Source organism: Leptonotus elevatus, chromosome 4 (assembly GCF_054856555.1).
Source record: "Leptonotus elevatus isolate MCC_2025b chromosome 4, RoL_Lele_1.0, whole genome shotgun sequence".
NCBI classification, from domain to species: Eukaryota; Metazoa; Chordata; class Actinopteri; order Syngnathiformes; family Syngnathidae; genus Leptonotus; species Leptonotus elevatus.
In genome coordinates, this window is record NC_141242.1 from 690,837 (window position 1) to 709,675 (window position 18,839).

General features: G+C 49.3%; 3 protein-coding genes across 5 annotated transcripts; all 3 read left to right on the top strand.

Annotated features, from left to right (window-relative positions):
* The first annotated feature begins 34 nt into the window (after window positions 1–34).
* Window positions 35–2,823, top strand: tmed6 (transmembrane p24 trafficking protein 6). Its single transcript, XM_086074146.1, has 4 exons — window positions 35–254; window positions 390–516; window positions 685–836; window positions 2,043–2,823. The coding sequence occupies exons 1-4, from the start codon at window positions 36–38 to the stop codon at window positions 2,268–2,270; spliced, it is 726 nt and encodes a 241-aa protein (XP_085930272.1). The 5' UTR covers window position 35; the 3' UTR covers window positions 2,271–2,823.
* Window positions 2,824–4,183: 1,360 nt separating this feature from the next.
* On the top strand, window positions 4,184–7,049 carry LOC147174883 (uncharacterized). The gene is made up of 3 exons (XM_086074016.1): window positions 4,184–4,311; window positions 4,622–4,647; window positions 4,765–7,049. Exons 2-3 carry the CDS (start codon window positions 4,624–4,626, stop codon window positions 5,740–5,742), a joined length of 1,002 nt encoding a protein of 333 aa, XP_085930142.1. The 5' UTR covers window positions 4,184–4,311; window positions 4,622–4,623; the 3' UTR covers window positions 5,743–7,049.
* Window positions 7,050–8,305: 1,256 nt separating this feature from the next.
* rfwd3 (ring finger and WD repeat domain 3) lies at window positions 8,306–18,510 on the top strand. Of its 3 annotated transcripts, none has more exons than XM_086074775.1 (13): window positions 8,306–8,563; window positions 10,257–10,528; window positions 11,276–11,541; window positions 11,619–11,671; window positions 11,737–11,919; window positions 12,725–12,900; window positions 12,996–13,110; window positions 13,189–13,420; window positions 13,833–13,983; window positions 14,944–15,120; window positions 15,644–15,858; window positions 16,633–16,847; window positions 18,033–18,510. In XM_086074775.1, the coding sequence occupies exons 2-13, from the start codon at window positions 10,257–10,259 to the stop codon at window positions 18,174–18,176; spliced, it is 2,199 nt and encodes a 732-aa protein (XP_085930901.1). In that variant the 5' UTR covers window positions 8,306–8,563; the 3' UTR covers window positions 18,177–18,510. The 3 variants fall into 3 exon arrangements, with proteins under 3 accessions (XP_085930901.1, XP_085930902.1, XP_085930903.1); XM_086074776.1 differs by having other exon boundaries at window positions 13,931–13,983; XM_086074777.1 differs by having other exon boundaries at window positions 8,307–8,563; window positions 12,809–12,900.
* Window positions 18,511–18,839: the final 329 nt, after the last annotated feature.

Consider the following 18,839-nt stretch of genomic DNA (forward strand, 5'->3'; position numbering starts at 1 on the left):
GGCGGCGGCGGGCGAGCGTCTTCAATCAGTCAGACATGAATCGCAACGCGCTCGGCTGCTTTCTGCTTCCAGTGTTGCTTTGGGCCTCGGGGGCCCGCGGGGGGCCCCTGAGCGGCCCCCGCCCCAATATGACGGATCAGGAGCTGTTCTGGGGCGCCGACCAGTACGACTTCTCGGTGCTTCTGCCCGCCGCCGGCATGGAATGCTTCTGGCACTTTGCCCACCAGGGGGAGAAGTTCTACCTCAGCTTCATGGTTAGATGACGGACGGACGGACGTCGTCGCGAGATACGTCCCTCCGCTACTAGTGCCACTTGCGCTTAGTAGGCTGCAAGTGGCACTAGTAGCGGCGGGTGACGGAAATGTTGTTGTTTTGCGGCGGTGCTGCAGGTGCAGTGGGTGACGGGCGTGGGCCACGACCGCCACCTGTCCGTCACCGTCAACGCTCCCGACGGCCTCCTGCTCTCCGCCGCGGACGACGCCGACGGCCAAGTGGAGCTGGACGCCCGCCAGACCGGTACGTCGCTACTTCGACTCGGACCGCGTCCCGAAGACGCTCGCAGTTGGACTCCGAAGCGGTCCGAGCACCCGGCAGCCGCTCGCAATTCCCTCAAGGGGGCGCCAGCGTCCACTAGAAAGTCCTCTTTGACGTGTTTTCCTTTCATTTGGTCTGTGTGCACATCAGGCTTCTACCAGATGTGCTTCAGCAACTTCCACAACCGCCTGGGCAGCATGCAGGTGTCCCTCAGCTTCGGCGTTTACTACGAGCGCGCCCCCCAAAAAGGGCAGCAAGACCCCAAGGCCAGGAAGCTCAACGACACGCTGAGCGTCATCGAGGTCCGCCGGCGCGCACTCCTGACAAATGTTTCACTTTTTGGGCCGGGCTGAAAATGACAACATTGAAAAGGTTCTCCTCCAGATCAATCCAAATCCAGGCGTAGTTCCGCTTTTGACATGTAGGGGGCAGTCTGCACTTCTCCGTTGATAGAGATACTTTATATCTCAGTGTACAACATAAAGACAACAAATCCACAGCACAAAAAGCGCAATAATGCCACGGGTTCACAAACACCCAAATCCCTTTTTGACAAGTATTGACAGTTTTATGAGAGTCGTTTCGAAGTCTAAGATCGGCAATCGTAAAAGTTGCCTTTTGGATTTGCATACTTGCATTTATGAACACATTTTTTTGCCCCAAGTATTAAGAAATGAATTTTTAAAAAAGTTACTGTATCTTCCTCAAAAAAACGAAAGTATATTTTCCCATTTCGAGGAAAAGTCTCGAAACGACGCGCATCGCAAATCCGCTCGAACCTTTCCAGGAAGTCCGAATGTGACGTTGAGCTGTCACAAAAAGAGCAACTTTAATATCATATTGATGTCAAATTTTCAAGCTCACTCTCACTTCCTTGCCCTTATTTGTAAGCAAATACATATTTGGAATAGACCGGACCTTTTTCCAATTAATGTCTGGAACAAAACAATTCCAAGAGGACGGACGCGACGATATTCCTCCGAAAGACACCACGGATTTTCTTATGACCGTCTTTTTTTTATCATCCATCTCGCTTTGTAAAATACTGGCGAGAGAAAGAGGACAGGACATTAGAAAAGGATTTTGGACTCTTTCGGCAGGGTAACAAGATGGCGTCCGAATGTCATGTGACCTGTGCCGCGCTAATTCCAGCTCCAAAACCGTATCTTAAAGTGGCTGCAGTTAAAAAGCTCGTCGTTGGATCTCGGGACGCGAGCTGACGGGACGCCGCGAGGCGAGCCACCGTCTGTCCCGCCCCTGCCTCCTGTGATCGCGCTGGTCACATGACGCCATCTTGTTACCCTGCCGAAAGAGAGTTGCGCAAACTCTCTATCGACGGCTGTTCCCGACGCTCCAAAATACAGCAAATGGAGCAAAATGCCACAAAACGTGCTCGTCATTGGCGCCATGTCAAGCCACTCGTGCAAATAGAGCGCAACGTCGTTGGCCCAACGCAAGTGAACGGACGCGCGCTGACTTGCGTTTCCTCTGACTCGTGTTGCTTTCAGGCGTCGAGCCGGCGCGTGGAGAACGCCGCCTTCCACATGTTCCGCCATTACAACGCGGGCCGCCTGCGGCGCGGGGCCGACCGCTTCCTGCTGGCGTCCAAGCGGCGGCGCGTGGGCTTCTGCTCGGCCGCCCTGGCCCTTCTCATCGTGCTGGCCGGATATCTGCAACTGCGCTTCCTCAAGAGCCTCTTTGCGCCGCGCCAGGACGGCGAGCCGCGCGCCTGCTGACCCGCTGACCCGCTGACCCCTGACCCGCTGACCCGCTGACCCGCTGACCTCTTTGTTTGCTCGCCAACAGTCGCCTCCAAAATACAGGCCTGTTTTTTTTGTCTTTTTTTTGCGTTTGTCCATTTTTCTCTTGTGGCTCCAAAAATGATTTCCATCCAATGTCTTGTTGTTGAGCCATCTCTGCCGCTGACGATGACGTCAGAGACAAGCGGAACAATGCCAATTGATTTCCACCAGATGGCAGAAGAAACAATGAATTTGTGTACTCGCTCGTTGACGTTCATTCAAGGGTTCGATAGCAGTTGGAGTTTTCAACTCTTGAGTAGTTTAATTGTTAAAAAGCAACATTTAGTTTCAAATAAAACAGATTTCGTTTTAAAGAAAGACCTTTCTGTCTCAAAATAGCTCATATTTGCCTTCAAATTGCATGAAATGGATGACTTGCAAATGATTATAATTCATGATCATAAAATGGCGGCTGATACGCCAACGTACCAATACCTTGAAAAAAGGCCTCATTTATTTCCCAACTTTCTTTCTCCTCGAACAGCTGACGGCAGAATTCGTTTTCATCGACTTCAACGGAAACAGTCAACAGAAATGCGATTTGGAATAAATTCACGTTTGGAAAAAGTTGCCGTTTGACTCGTCTCAGCTGCCGTCCGAACAGCAGCACGCGCCTTCTCCCCCTCGGAGGCGCCGACCTCGGGTCAAAGGTGGTCAGCGTGAATACTTCAGTGCAACTTCGGAAACATTTTGCAAAAGAAAGTCAAAAGGATTTGCGCTTGTGACGTCAGTTTCCGGCCAGCGCCGATCGGAATCGTCGTCTCCGCACTTTTGCCCGCTCTGGCTTCGCAGCCATGTTGTGAGTTTTCTCGTGGAGCGCGAGAGGACCGGTCGCGTTGAAAGCATCGCCACAAAAATAAGAGCGGATCCTCATGCAACCTCTTATATAAGAATATGTTGTTGTCCTGAACTGTTGTACGAATTCAGCCCGGTTTCTCACGCTCACAACTTTTTGCTAACGAATAAAAGACGGAGCGGCACACGGTCCGGACGGAGTCCGCTGTGGAACACGTACCATCGCCAGACCGTGGGCTCCGTTCGAGAACGATCTGTTTTCTGCGTGTTCGTAAAATTGTTTTCAGAATCAGAGTTGAGATCGCGTGAACAGTTTTTCCTTTGAAGGTTTTATTATCAGAAGTGGCTCACTCAAATCAGCGATTTCCGTCAGTGTGTGCTGACAGCGGACTCGCAGCATTCTTGCACAATATTGGAAAAGTAGTACAAGCCTCCGACCCGATACGCCGCCCCCCCCTTCCTTACTCCCCCAGTCCTGTGAATCATGGAAGGGAGACGGAGAAAGCAGACACGACTTTGACAGCATCATATTTGAGTTCAAGCCCAGATCTGTCCTTTAGACCTTAGACCTTAGACCTGATGAGCGCCGCGGCCGCACGCGACCTTCCTCAGGCCGGCCACGCCCTTCTTTTGCCAGCGAGGACCAGCGTCTCCGATTTGGAGCTGGCGATTCTCGTCCCGACCGCTTCGCACTCGCCTTCGAGCTGCTCCGGCCAAAGATGGCGAGCGCGACTTGATGAAGCCAAACTGCGGCCGCCAAAGCCAGAAGAACGAGCAGAATCGGTGACAAAGGGGGCGGAGTCCAAAGCGGGTTGAAAACCAATGCAACGCTGGCAATACAGACCAAACTCGGACTCTCCATTCGAGGGTCCGGTCCCTCCAACGCAACGCGTCGTCCAGAACTCGGCCGAGGATGCCGACCCAGACGGTCTTCCAAAGCCGAGACGAAAACCGCATGGCGACGATCCAGCCCCTCCGCCCGCATCACGTGACAAGTCCCGAAGACGTTGGCACGGACGTACTCGTCAGACCGCTTTCTCTTTGCTTGCACTTTTGCCGAGGCGGGAGGCGGGACTCGGTCCGACAGGTTCCTCCGGGTTCCTTCGGGTTCCTCCGGGTGCGGGTGCGCTCCACGTTTAGTCGCTGCCGAGTCATCGTCTTCGGCGCAGGATCGGGGAAGGTGAGCTTGTCTTTTTCATGTCCTGACGTTTTCAGCTCGTCTGGGACGTCACTTCCATTGGCCGGCGACCAATCCTTCGTCTGTCTTTCCAAGGTTAATTGTCCAGAAACAATCGAATGGACGCTTATTCTTTGCTTTTTTTCTCAATTGCGAAAATGTTGAAGGATTCGCTTCAACTGTAAAAGTCAACAACAAAAGTGCAGAATTTTGTGAACAAAATGTCCGCCAAATATTTGTGAAGGATTTTCAGTCGTCACAAACGTTTTGTCTTTGTTTCGCATGTCTGACATTCCACTTGCTTGCAACGCAGCCATGAGTGACGCGGTCCAAATTGCGGTGAGTACGCCGCCTCATTTTTCAATTTCGTGTCTGCGCGAGTTCATCCGCCGTCTCTGGACTCCCTCGACTCCCTCAACCTCAAAAGTCAAACGGAAGCGTGCGTTTGTTTGTCAGGAGGTCCTCCAAGGCGCCGAGTTGATTCTCGGGCTGTGCGGGGACGTGTACAGGACGGTCAAGTCGGCCAGCAAGTCCGCCAAGGCGCGTTGCCAGCCGGTCTGCGAGCGCGTGCGCACCTTGGAGAAGATGGTCCTCAAAATCAAGCAGCGGCCCGAGAACGCTTCGCCCGACGTCCGGGACGCCCTCGCCGACCTGTCCAGGAGTCTGTCGGACGCCGCCGCGCTGATCGGCGAGGTCCGCCGGGCCAACGCCATGGCCGCCTTCTTGAAGGCCGGCTCCACCGAGTCCAAACTCCAAGACGTCAGCCAGAAGCTCAACGAGGACATGCAGACGCTGTCCGTGGCGCTGCAGATCAGCCACGGCGACATGTTGCGGGAGGGCCTGAGGGCCATCGTGGCCGAGCGCCAGGCGGGCGCGGCGCCGCCGGAGCCCGCCGAGCGGGGCGCGACGGCCGGGCGGGCCGATCCCGAGCGGCGGCTGGCCGAGATGCTTGCGGAAGCGGCGCCTGCGCCTCGGGTGCCCGTTTTTGCGCCGCCCGCGCAAGCTGCCCGCGCGCCAGCGTTCCTTGCGTCGCCCGTCACGTCGCCGGCCGCAAACATGTCGAACCTCATGTTCAACTACTCGCGCGCGCCCCAGGTGCCCGCGGCGCCGCCGAGACCCGCTTACCAGGCCGCGGCGGCCAAGTGGGCCGATCCCGAGCGGCGGCTGGCCGAGATGCTTGCGGGAGCGCCGCCCGCGCCTCGAGTGCCCGTTTTTGCGCCGCCCGTCACGTCGCCGGCCGCAGACATGTCGAACCTCATGTTCAACTACTCGCCCGCGCAGGCGGACCCTCAGGTGCCGTACGACCTTTACCTCCAGCATTGGTTCGACACGATGTCCCAGAACTATGAGCAATACAATCTGGACATGACCCAGTATTTTCAGCGTCTGACAAACGAATACGCAAATTCCCCGTGGTCGATGGGTCGCTTTTGAGCCAAGCCGCCGATACTAAATCAAACCCGGCCGACACTCAAGGCTCCCCGTCTGATTTGTACAGAACTTCTCTGGTGCCAGAGTCGCAATTCGGGATTGATTGATTTTTGCTCATTTGTAATTGACGCTGTGGGAACAGATGAGCAAAAAAAAAAGAGTCAAAAAATCAAACTTGGCATCAGCGTCGATTTGCTTTGGATTTTGGGACATTTTTCTTGAACGCATTACAACATAAGACAAACGTTGAACATTCCGCACTGGCCGAATTTGCTTCCTGTTGTGAAGATTTCCTTGAAATCAGGATCTGATGCCTTTTGATGCAAAATTGGAAGCCGGCGACTCCGTTTTTATCGCCGCAACGTCGATTTAAGGAATGGAAATGTTTCATATTGACAACCTGGCTGGATGCTCAGGTAAGCAAATGGAGCGCACCTTTTCCAGACAAGCGAGAAGATATTTGACCTTTCCAGAAAAGGTGCGCCGCGCTTCTTTACGCTCTCTTAAAAAAACAAAAACGACAACGCTATCGTTAGCCTGTTAGCATCATTGACCATGTCGTCGATTTTCATTTCCTGTCACAGAAGCAAGAAAAACAACAATTGCGTTTTGTCAGCTCATCTGCAAGTTTGACTTTGGAGCAACTTTTAAACTTTGACAAAAACTTCCCAAAATGTGATTTTGCTTTCAAGCTGACAGGATTTGCTTGAAAAAACGTTTGAGAAGCTTTGAAGGTTTTGGCTCCGCCTTCTGCATAATAATATTCACCTTCCTATTTTTCTGCATTTCTTTTTCTTTTGTGTTCATTCATTTCATTGTTTGTCAGGGCAACCTTTTTTTTTTGTTTTTGTTTTGCAGCATTGTTGTTGCTCACACGAACAACATGGCCGCCAAAAAGCTACAAAATGGATGCTCCATTTGGTGACGTTGGCAAAACGCACGACGAGGAAGGAAGCCGCGTGAATGTTTTTGGGTGCTTTGATTTTGTCAGTCAACAATTGGAAGAAATCGTTGCGGGCGGCGGCCAAATATTTGCCTCGCCTGCGAATTCCACGAGAGAAAAGAAAGTTGCCTGCAACGAAAACTTGGAAACGGATTGTTAACTTTCATCTGCGGCGCCTTTCAAGTGTCAAAATGTCTTCAGGGTGTTTACAAATGTGTGCCGAAAAGGGGCTTTTTTCCCTCTTTTTCTTTTGATGCCCGGGAAAGCAAACGTGTCGCTCGCCGTTTTTCTGCTGCGACGCTCAAACGCTTCCTTTTTTCTGCCGCATGAAAGTTTTGCTTGTTTGCAATCAGAAGCAATAAAAAAGCAAAAAAAGGCACGACTGCTTTCCAGTCTCGTTGTTTTCATGACTTTTTTTTGCAGAACGGACGGCCGAGGATCCTTCGTTCGGTCTATCGACCACTTGCGAAGGCTGCCGATACCGCCCGCTCGTGATAGCTACGGAAAAAAACATGGCGAGTGACTTCATGAGTACCAAATCAAACTGGATTTTTCCCACGCGGCGGACCCGCGCCGTCCGAGCTCGGAGGTTTTGGAAGAAGTTTGGGGTTTCTTGAAAACACATCGGAATCCTTTTGTTGCTGTTTAGGATGCGGATGTTCGCGCTTCCCAACAGCCAATAGCGGAGGAGGCGCACCCGACGCGGTCGCAAGTGCCTTGAATCAAGTCGGGTCGGAAAATCCAAGTCAGTCTTTCCACTTGTAACTCAAAGCGTGAAATGAGCTGAGTTCGCGTGCCAGCGCAAAATGGAATAAAGAGGCGAACGCACGAAGCGGCCGGTCGGCGGCGGGAAGGAGGTCGCCCCAAAAAACAACAACCTTCCCTTCCTGGTTGGCGTCATGGATATGATACCGCAGCGATGCTGCATGGAGAGAGAGAAAAAAATCCACGTGGATTGTTTTCAATCAATCGGTTTGTAAATCTGTCAAGAATTCCGCAACTTATGAGTAAGAGCATTCCAAAGAGAAAAAACAAAACACAAATATGAAAGAGAAATGAAACGTCTTCACTTTGGTTTTGCAGGATGATGACGTCACAATGCAGTGATGGAAAAGTGCGGTGGTTCTCGGGCTCCCTCTAGTGGTACGAAAATGAACCGCTGCCCACGTTGAACCTTTTGGGGGTTTGTTTGTTTAATTAAAAACGCGTATGTGTGATACATATCAATTTCTGTCCAAAAATAAAATAAAACGACATATTTTTATAGTAGCTTGATCACAACCATGTAAAATAACTTTACCTGCCGGTGGTTCTCGGAAAGCGACGCATTTTTGGGGTTGAAAATTGTTGGCCAAAGTTCTGCTTGAGCTATTCGAAAACAGATTTTTTGTTGCCATAACAGTCCCGTTTTATTATTGTACACCGTGTTTTCTCGTTAATATTTTGACTTTATTGGTAGAAAATAAAATAAAAATCCCACAATTTGACTTCATTTCAAGCAATGTGACGATGATGCTTGATAAGAATACAAATGATTTCCGGTCCCTTTTTTTTTTTGCTCTTTCTTTTGCGTGCGTGTGAGACCTGCCGCCGATAACAAGCGATCTTCGCTGCTGACGTCACAGGAAGTGCATAGCAATTGCGAAGCCCGCGAGAATCCCACTTCCTTGTGCGAGCGACTGGCCGCTGTTCACACTTTTTGCTTCGGCCTCCGGTCCGCTCCATTCGGATCAGGGTCCGCTCCGACCATCAGCGACTCCCGCGGGCCCGCCCGCCGTTCCTTCGCCCGCTCAAGCATGAGCTGAACGACACGAGCTGATGGTTGAGATCCCGTCTTGGAGCGGCTTAGCGCTGGTGTCGTGAAGAGCAACTCGTTAGCACGTAAGTTTAGCGGCTCTTTGATGGAGGTTTTGATGACCTTTGACTTGACGTGGTCCGATCCTCTTTCCAGTGGATGCATTCGAACCTTTTTTCAATGCGCCGTTGTAACGTCTTCCCGAACGCCTGCGAATAGCGGGGACGAAGCGTACAAGATAACTTACAGGAGACAACTTTAAGAAAGAAAAGCTGCGCAGCAACTTTGGCCTGTCCGTTTCGCATTCCTATGAACGACGTGCTTTATGGCAACAAAGACGCAGAACACCAGATTGGTCGCCTCACCGAGCGGTTTTGTGCCGCAGATGATAGTTTTGCCGATCGTGTCCTACCCGCGTTGCGCGCAGGTGGGTTCACGCAGGTCTCTGGGGGTCCACATTGACAACACACTCAGGCGTCTTCCAGGTACACGTTGGAAAGTCCAAACTCCAACAGCGTCTCTATTTCCTACGCCGACTTCGGGTCTGGAGTGAGCAGAGGATCGTGCTGTTGTTCTACCGGGCCGCATTGGAAAGTATCATCAGATACGGCATTGCGGCCCGGTACGGCAACCTGACTGTGCAGTCAAGGTCACAGATTGCCGGTCTGGTGCGGACTGCCGTGAAGTTCGTGGGGGTCAGGAATCATCCTTCCCTGCGGATGCTTTATGAGCGGCCCGTCACCGGACTGGCACAGGAAATCGTTACTGACCCGACTCACATTCTGCATCATGAGTTCCGGCTACTGCCTTCCGGCAGGAGATTCAGAACCCCCAGAACCAGGCTGAAGCGCTACAAGAACTCATTCCAGATTTCTTATTGCTGCACTTCTTATTTAACTTTAATGTTATCTCTTTCTATTCTGTTGTTTCTTCCTTACTGTAACTGCAGCTGGACGGAGTCCAGGAAAAAGTTCCCCACGGGGAAAATCAAAGTATATCGTATGGTATCGTAACCGCTCTGATAGATCGATCAGCGGTTCCCACGGCCCAGCGGTTGGCTACCGCTGGCGCACACGCTCGCTCAGAATGCGGAAGAAGGTCTCAACCGAAATGGTTGCAGCCACGCCCACATAGGGGGGCAACTCCACCGAGCACATGTGACGTGGGCGACTCTGTGCTCTAAACGGGATTCCACTCGTCAGATTGCCAAGAGTGCCATAAAGTGGCCAAGAAAGGAAAAAAGTCACACAACAGCCAACATCGTGTAAGCTGCTACATCTAATTCTATGCGCCGAAGAGGAAAGTCGCTCGTGCTGTGTCGTGGGGGTGTGGCCAAAAAAGGGATTCTCATTTAGTACCATTCAGAATCGATTTTTAAATGTCCCCAAATCCATTTTATTTCAATTATTTGATACTGTCTTGGCCTTGTTTGTGTGTTCCTTTATTGGGAGCCTTGTTCCTGTTGTACACGATTTGGCCACTTGGCGGCAGTGTGGTTAGAAAGTAGAAGGAAAAGTCACAATCAAGTTATGCCAATGAAAGTTGTTGTTTTTGTGCAACGTACGAAGAGCAAGTGCCGCTAAGATGCGTCTCTGCATACGTTCCTCAAGCGTTTTGTACGGAAAGTGCCGCCATTTTCACTTTTGGACATCCAAATATCAATCGTCGGCCTCCTCGACTGTTAAAAATCAGCGCCGGCCCTGAAAACCAAAAGCATGTCGGAGTTATTGCGTATTTGAGCAAATGGCGTTCAGCTGACATGATCAATGTATTCATCAGATGGACGCCATGGAGGTGGACCCCGCCCAGCACAGCGCGGCTGCCGTCCCCGCCACCGCCGCCGCCGCCGCCGCCGCCGCCGCCGCCGCCGCCCCACTCATCCTCTCGGACTCGGGCAGCAGCACGGAAGTGGACGAAGATGAGGAGGAGGGGGAGGCGCGGGGGGCGGCCCCGCTCACACTTCTGGCCACCTGGGCCTTCAGTCCCAATCAGAGGAGGGCGGGCCGAGGGAGCGCCGCCGCGCGCTCGTCGCCCGTGCGCAGGCGGGTTAGGTGAGTTCCATCCTTCCCCGACCGTCGGCCGGCTGCGACTCGTGGCGTTCTCCGATGCCAAATTGAGGATCTCGTCACGTTATGTCGGCCACCATAACGGAACAAAAACCTTGGAGGCGGGACAACTACAGATGCTGCAACTGATAATTACTTTGACAGTTGATTGTGTTTTTGGGGGATTCATCGACGAATTGGACCGAAGCATTTGTAGTTTTTATCCTTTGATCGAAAACCCCGAATTGATGATGAATCGGTTCATTTAAAAAGATTCGTTCACCCCCAACGATCGGTGAATCTCCACGAACGGGAAATGGTAGCGTGTCGTTCATTCACTCGTTCATGGACACCAATAGCGTCTCTGTATGCTCGGTAAAATCCCGCCCCCGCGTGACGCCGGCTGCTGATTGGTCGCTCGCCAGCATGACCGCGGCGGAGCTCAAATGAAGCGAGAAAGGATTTGCTCTTTTTGAACAAAATGATCGTGAGCGACAGCACGAGAATCACTTCCTGGTTAGTTGGAAATGACTCCAAAATGTTGATGATGATGTAAACGCTGATGTTTGCAAATGTTATTCAAACAAAAAAAATGCAGTCTGCTTTCATGGCGGACTCCAGAAACGAGAATGCTTCCGCCTGCTGAGTCCTCCGTTGTCTCGTTGGTCCAAACGCGGCGCTCCTCGCTCCTCTGTCGTTCTTCCCGACGGGTGACGCCACCAAATGAGATGTACGTTGTGACTCCGCCTCCAGGCAGGGCTTCCGGGTGCATTACTCCAGCCAGACGGCGACGCCCTCCAGAGGCTTCCCCGACTTTGTGCTGCGAGCGCCCGCCGCCGCCGGGGCCGAGCGGCCGTCCAGCGGCACCGAGGCCAGCGAGTCTGACGAGGAAGGGCGGGCTGAGGCGGCGCCCGCCGCCATCCGGCAGGCCCCCGCCGCCATCCGACAGGCCCCGCCCACTCCCCTGCGCCTCCTCGATAGCGCAGACGAGAATGCGCGAGCTGCCGCCGCGCCGCCTGGTGAGTCACTGGCGCTTTCTGATGGCAAGATGGCGCCCGGCGCGCTCTTTCCCTTCAACTGGTCTCGTTGTGTTCAGCTGCCGACGACCAGAGAGAAGAAGAAGGAGATGACGGACCTCCTGGCGTGCAGGTAACATGATCAAAATATAATTTATCGACAAAGTAAGTCTCAAACGTCCCGATGTGCGCTTTCAGCCGCCCGCTGCGCCGACGTCCCCAAGCGAGGCGGGCGAGGCGGACACGTGCAGCATCTGCTTCGAGGCGTGGACGGCGGCGGGCGAGCATCGCGTGGCCGCCTTGCGCTGCGGCCATCTTTTCGGCTTCACCTGCATCCAGAGGTGGTTGGCCGCTCAACGCTCTGCTGCCAAATGTCCGCAGGTCGGTCACGTCGCCGTCATGTCTGCATTTCCAGGCTCGCTGCGTTCCGTCTGCCCGCCGCGTCGCTTTCATTTTGCTAGCGCTGGCCGTTCTGCACTTGTCTTACCGGATTTGTTGTCGGGGGGGGGGGGGGGGGCATCAATGACATCATCAATTAGTCAACATCACCTTGGCATCGACTGCAAAAAACTGGAGCTGGTTTAACCCCAAGTGCAGACGTCGGCAAACTGAAAGCGACTTCTTGGCCGCTGATTATGCAAACCAGTTTGATACAAACTTTCCGCTTTACCATAACAATACTGACCTTTCAACTATACTAGTTTTGAAAAACTTTATTTATGTATTACATTTCAAAAAAACAAGAGCAACAGCTAAAAAAAAAAAGTTTGACGCGGCTCACTGGTGAGTTTTGTTGTTGTTGTTTTGAATAGTTTATAAATATATTTATATTATATATAAAACATGTATTTATATTTTGTTTATTTATATGAATAATTAATTATAATATATAGTATTTATATATATATATATATATATATATATATATAATATGTATATATAATATATTAATGTTATTTGTCAAATTCGAATATCATAATAATAAATATTATATTAGCAATATATATATAAAATATAGTTATATTAATATATAATATATCTAATAATTATATATATATATATATGTATGTATGTATTATAAATTTATTTTAAAAAAAAATTTTTTTTTAAGGAGCAACAGCTAAAAAATAAATAATAGTTTGACGCAGCTCACTGGTAAGTTTTGTTATTTTATTTTCTAGAATAGGAAGGTCAACCAATTTGCGTCGGCATGTCCTTAACGTGTGTCTCGTGTCAACCCGCCTCGCCGGCGCTCGCGTCTGGCGCTCAGTGCAACAAGAAGGCCAAGCGCTCGGACATCGTGCTGCTCTACGCCCCCAAGCTGAGAGCCGTGGACAACAGCGAGCACGAGCGCCTCAAGAGGTGAACGCACCACAGCGGCGCACATCTCAACATCTGCCTGATATCTCAACATCTGCCTGATCGCCTTTTGCGTGTGCGTGTGCGTGCGCGCGCAGGTCGCTGGAGGAGGAGCAGTCTCTGAGGAGGAAGGCCGAGCTGGAATCGGCTCAGTACAAACTCAAACTTCAGGTGATCGCCAACAAATACGGTCAAGCCCAGCAGGAACTGCAGGTATCTACTTCCTGTTTCCACAATCAAAGCTGCCGTCACGCGCGGACGCCTGACGCCGCGTCTCTTTGTGTCCGGCAGGAAATGCGAGCGCAGGTGGTTCAAGCCGGCGGGAGTTCATTTGCCGCCTCGTCCTCGTCCTCGTCCTCGTCCCAGCCGCGGTGTTTTCCCGGCTCCCAGCCGGCGGCGCCGTACAACTTCTACGACGCGGTGCTGGTGTCCGCCACCGGGGGCTGCCGAGTTCTGGCCCACTGCCGATCGCTCGGCTGCCTGCTGGCCTCGCAGCCGTCGCCGCAGGCAACGCTCCTGCCCGGTGAGGACGCCAGCGCTGCTCGTCCCGTCCTCGCGTTGTGCCCAAAGCTCCCTTTTCATTCTCCTTCCTGCGTGACTCCTCCTCCTCCTCCCTTTTCTCCTTCTGCTCTTTCTTCTTCCAACTTCCAGTTGTTGCTCAAAGATATGAATCACATGTGTCTGATTTTTCTGTTTTTTTGTAAATTGTTATTATTTGCTCGTCCTCCTCGCTCTTCTTCGCCTCCATGTTTTGTCTCCTCCCCTTTCTCCATTTTCTTTTCCTCTTCCTCCTCTTTTTGTATCTTCTCCTGCTCCTCCTCCGTTGTCATCCTCTTTCCCTCCTCCCCCCTCCCCCCTCCCTCCGCCCTCGACTTCACCTCTTGCAATCTGCCGTTGTCGCAATGCTGTTTGTGTGTTTGTTGCGAACGCGTCAGGTTGGGGCGTGAAGAAGGTAAGCCTGGCGCACCTCCGCTCCAGCCAGTACGTTCCCATCCACGGCGCTCAGATTCGAGCCTTGTGCTTCAACCGGCAGAGCGACGGGCTGCTGCTGTCGGCGTCTCTGGACAACACCCTCAAAGTCACCAGGTGACGTGCGCCTCGTCGCCCTCTGGCGTGGCGGGCCGGAACTGACGACATTCAAAATGCATCAATAAATGATGTGAAAAGAAAAAAACATTTATTACAAAAAAATATATATATATATCCCCAAATAAATAAATAAATAAATAAATAAATACTCAAATAAAAAACGAGATTCAAAAAATAAATATAAAAATGTCAAAATAAATAAATGACTAAAAATGAAACTAAAAAATACAATTCAAAAATTAAATACAAAAAATGAATAGAAATGGAAACAGAAAACAATATATATAATATATATATATCCTTAAATAAATGAATAAAAGTACAAAATAAAAATAAAATGAAAAAGCGAGATTAGAAAACTAAAAATATTAAAATAAATGACTTAAAGTGAAAATAAATATGGATGTAAAAAATGTAATTCAAACATTAAATACAAAAAAATAATATAATTGGAAATAAAAACAAAACAAAGAAATATATATGTATCCCTAAATAAATAAAAGTAAACACACGGCACACTTAGGACCGCCCCCTCAATTGAATAACATTTCGACTTGGCAGAGCGTCTGCGGCATGAAATAAATAAATGTGAGAGCAGAGACTTTTTATTGATTGATTGATATGTAATGCTATTTATATATGTATTTATTTTGATTTTTTGCATCTAGTTTTTTTTATATTCATTTTTACATTTATTTAGGGATATATATATATTTTTTGTATTTAATTATGGAATTTGATTTTTTTTATATCGGTTATTATTTTCACTTGGAAGTCATTCATTTGATTTTCATTTTGGCAGTTTTGGTCCGCCGACCTCTTGCGGAGAGCAACGTCCTTTCCTGCCTTTGACGTCTTTCTTTCTTCCGGTTACTTAACGGCGAATGTCTTTCCAGATTGAGTTGATGCGCCTTTTTTGCACGCCGCTTGCCGTTACTGAGGTGTGCGTTCTTGCAGCCTGCCGGCCAACGCGGTGGTGCAGACGTACAACGCGGGCAAGCCGGTGTGGAGCTGCTGCTGGTGCGCGGACAAGCCCAACTACGTTTACGCCGGCCTCAACAACGGCTCCATTCTGCTCTACGACATCCGAGACACCAGCGCGCACGTGCAGGAGTTGCAGCCGCTGCGCTCCAGGTCCAATAGCCAGCACCAGTTAGCGGTCGGGTTGACGTTACTGTTGGATTAATCTTGCGTTATAATCATCATTTATTTTTGAACCTTTGGCCTGCCTGTCCCATGCGTTTGCCATGTTGCACTTGCTGGCTGCAGATTGGAAAGGAGGTGTGGCCATGTGTGTGTCACATGACAGATCAGCAGAGACCGGATTTGACAAAATCCCATGAAAATGGTCTCCTTTTTCTTCATGAACTAAAATGTCCGTTGATTTTAATCCACTTTTTATCAAGTCACGTACATTTTTGTCTCGTCTTCATCAGTCGACGAAAAATGCATACTGATTTAGTCCCAGTTTGTTTATTTTTAGTTGAGGGTTTTAGTCCGGTGAAAAATGTGTGTTTTGTACTTTTTCATTTTATTGATGAAATGAATGCTAGTGAAGACTAAAGTAAGAGAAAGTCCAGTCCACTTCTTGTTGTCGTGTTAGTTTTGTTAGCGGTCTGTTTTTGGGGGATCCAAATGTTGAAGCTGTGTTTTTTAGGGCCCCGGTGGCGTCGCTGTGCTACATCCCTCGCGCGGCATCCAGCCCGTTCCCGTGCGGCGGGCTGATCGCCGGCACGCTGGAGGGCGGCTACTTCTGGGAGCAGCTGGACGAGAGCACGTACAAGCCGCACGTCCTGCCGCTGGAGGCGGGAAGCTGCACCGACATCCAAGTGGAGGCGGAGAGCCGGCATTGCCTGGTCACGTACCGAGCCGGTGAGGCGCCGGCGCCGTCTAATGCCATCATTTCTTCCGTCCAATCGGCATGATGAAGAGTTACGCACACGCTAGCACGTAGCAGTAATACGACGCCAAGTCTCATGCGGAGTCAAAAGAGAAAGAAAGAAAGAAGAACAGTGTTGCTTTTTAAGACGAGTTCTAAAAATAGACAGAGAGGGGGCGTGGCCAACATTTAGTGGGAGGGGATTCCAAAGAGACCTGAGACGTTTCTTGTTTGCTTTCACGTCAATAATCAGACAACACGGTGAATAGCGGCTAATGATTTCATTTCATTGAAATGCGATAGAATAATAGCAATAATAATTCTGTGTTTTCGTCATTTTAATTTAAAACAGTAATTACAAATATTGCAAAAACAAGACAAATTATTCAAAACTATTCTATCAAATGAAATTATTTAATTTAAATGTAATAGAATAATAATAATAAATACATGTTTTTATTCATCTTAATTTCAAACAGTATGTCATTGCAAATATTAGTAATAACAAATATTGGATGAGAAATACGCACATTAGAACAAAGTATGTAAATACAAAAACTAGACAAATTATTCAAAACTATTCTATCAAAATATTACACACAAAATACAAATCAATCAAAAATGCAAATGTTTGACCAAAAAACCCAGACAAAAACATGCAATATATATATATATATATATATATATTTACTGAAAATACACACAGGAGAATCTTTTGTTATTATAATATATATAAAAGTCAGTCATGCATATTTTTTGCCGCGCAGGTCGCCTCCACCCGACCATGCGCGCCGTCCTAATGGCGCTGACACGCACGGCGCCGGGGGACGCCGGCGAGCCGCCCGGCTGCTCCTGCTCGCCCGTGCAGACTTTCAGCGCCGGCGCGTGCTGCAAACTCCTCACCAAGAACGCCGTCTTTGCCAGCCCGCGTGGAGACGGAGCGCTGGTGTGCGCCGGAGACGAGGCCACGCAGTCTGCCATGGTACGTCCCCAGAAAAGCACATTTGATGCTGCGCCTTTGGCAATTTCTTGAACTTGACAACAGAAAAGTCTGATGGGATTTCTCTTTTCTTCTGGGGGGGTTGTCAGTACCAGTACGATGTTAAAAGCTGGTGACGTTTCATTGGTGCAACAAGTGAAGTGATTGGCCACAGGAGTGACACTCGTCGGCTTTCCATCCAATTGTTTCCCATTTTTTAAGCAAATTGACTGAAAATGCGCAGAACGGACGATGATGCCACTTCTGCCCGTTTTCATCTGTTCTTCTTTAGCGAATATTGAGGGGACCTCCGCCGCTGTAGGTGGCGCTATACGCCGTACAGATGTGATCCACCAGTCATTTCAAAGAGAAGGACAGGAAGTGACTGCACCGTGCGATGACGTCGTCGTAGGAGTTTGCTTTTGTAATTCTTGATCAAGCGTAGCGTTTCTTTGCTGTTTTGCATCTAAAATTGCATGAATATTCGCTTCCTTAAATAATTCCCAAAAGATTTCTGTTTCGTTGTCCCTCCAAACGTACCTCACTTTATCGTCCGACATTGCTTTGCGACTGCAAACGCACGTGCGACGCATATGCGGTCTTGTTAGCGTTTATTCGCAAAACCGGTTTCCATTGCCAAAATTGGCATTTTCCTTTTTCCGATACGCTTCAAAATCCGCCCGCTTCTAACTTTTTTGCTAATGTTGGGCCCTTTTTGGAATTTCTAGCGTTTCCATTCAGTTTTATTTTGGCATTTCTTGAAAATTGGAATCAAAACGGGTGGATGGAAACCCCACAACTGCCAAGTCAAGCTACCACGGCATGTCCTCAACCTTCACTTCCTGTTTGAGCGTCCACTACTTCCTGTGGCTGTCTTGAAAGAATATCTCACAACAAGCACATGAGCAGCCTGTCAAAGCAGCTCATAAGTGATAGGGCATTGGGATTTACTAGGAATGTTGAAAAGACAAATCAAGCATTACCATGTAATATTGATCTGTTTTCTAAGAAATCAGTGTCTTCGCATAAAATCATATTATTCATGATCAAAAATAACCAAATTGAAGTTGATTGATTGATTTGCTAAGAGTGTGTCCAATTGGTGGCCCTTGAAACGACTGGCGAGGCCCAGTGTGCAAAATGTTGCCGAGGTCTGACCTGCTGGAATCTTTTCATGTTGCCGCGGAGGTGTGGGAGGCGTCCAGCGGCGCCCTCCTCCAGAAGCTTCCGGCCGACCTCCCCGTGCTGGACATCTCGCCGTTTGCCGTCAACGGCGAACACTTCCTGGCCACGTTGACGGAGAAGATGCTGAAGCTGTACAAGTGGAAGTGAGAAGGCGCCCGCTTGATGACCTCGTTCATCATGTTGAGCGTTCAAAGGCCGTCAGTTCCCCTGGCTTTTAATTGATGAACATTTGTTGAATGTTTGAACGCCAGCAAAGAACGTTTCAGGCGCGTCAGAGCGGCCAGCATTAAAGTGCTGATGGCTGCTTTGGACAAGAAGACCGCCTTCCAAAATGTTCCAAATCATGACGCCAAAAGTGACTTTTGCCTCACAACTGGAAATCTGAACAATGTACAGTGTGTATGATGAGTCATGTTTGTTTTTTTACGTGTCATTCATTCAGGTGTTTGTTTTTCAAGTGAATAAAAAAAGATATTTTTCAGTTTGACTTGGTTTGAACTTTTGATGAGGTAGATTTACAAAATATCATCCACTCGTTTAGCTTTATAAAAGATATTGAGAAGTTCAGACCGACTTTGAAAATGATTACGTTAAATCTTATTTCTAAGGTTTTGTTTGTGTTACTCTTTTAGTTATACTTTTCTTAAGTACAGTTCTGTACATGTTGGTTGTGTGCAGTTTTGAACTGTTCAAACAAGTTGGCACATAGAATGAAAGTCAGCTCTCAGATGACTGGTGAGGTGAAGACGCCACACTTCCTTCCTCGACAAGACGCATGCGCAGACACGATTCCCATCGCGATTGGGTGAA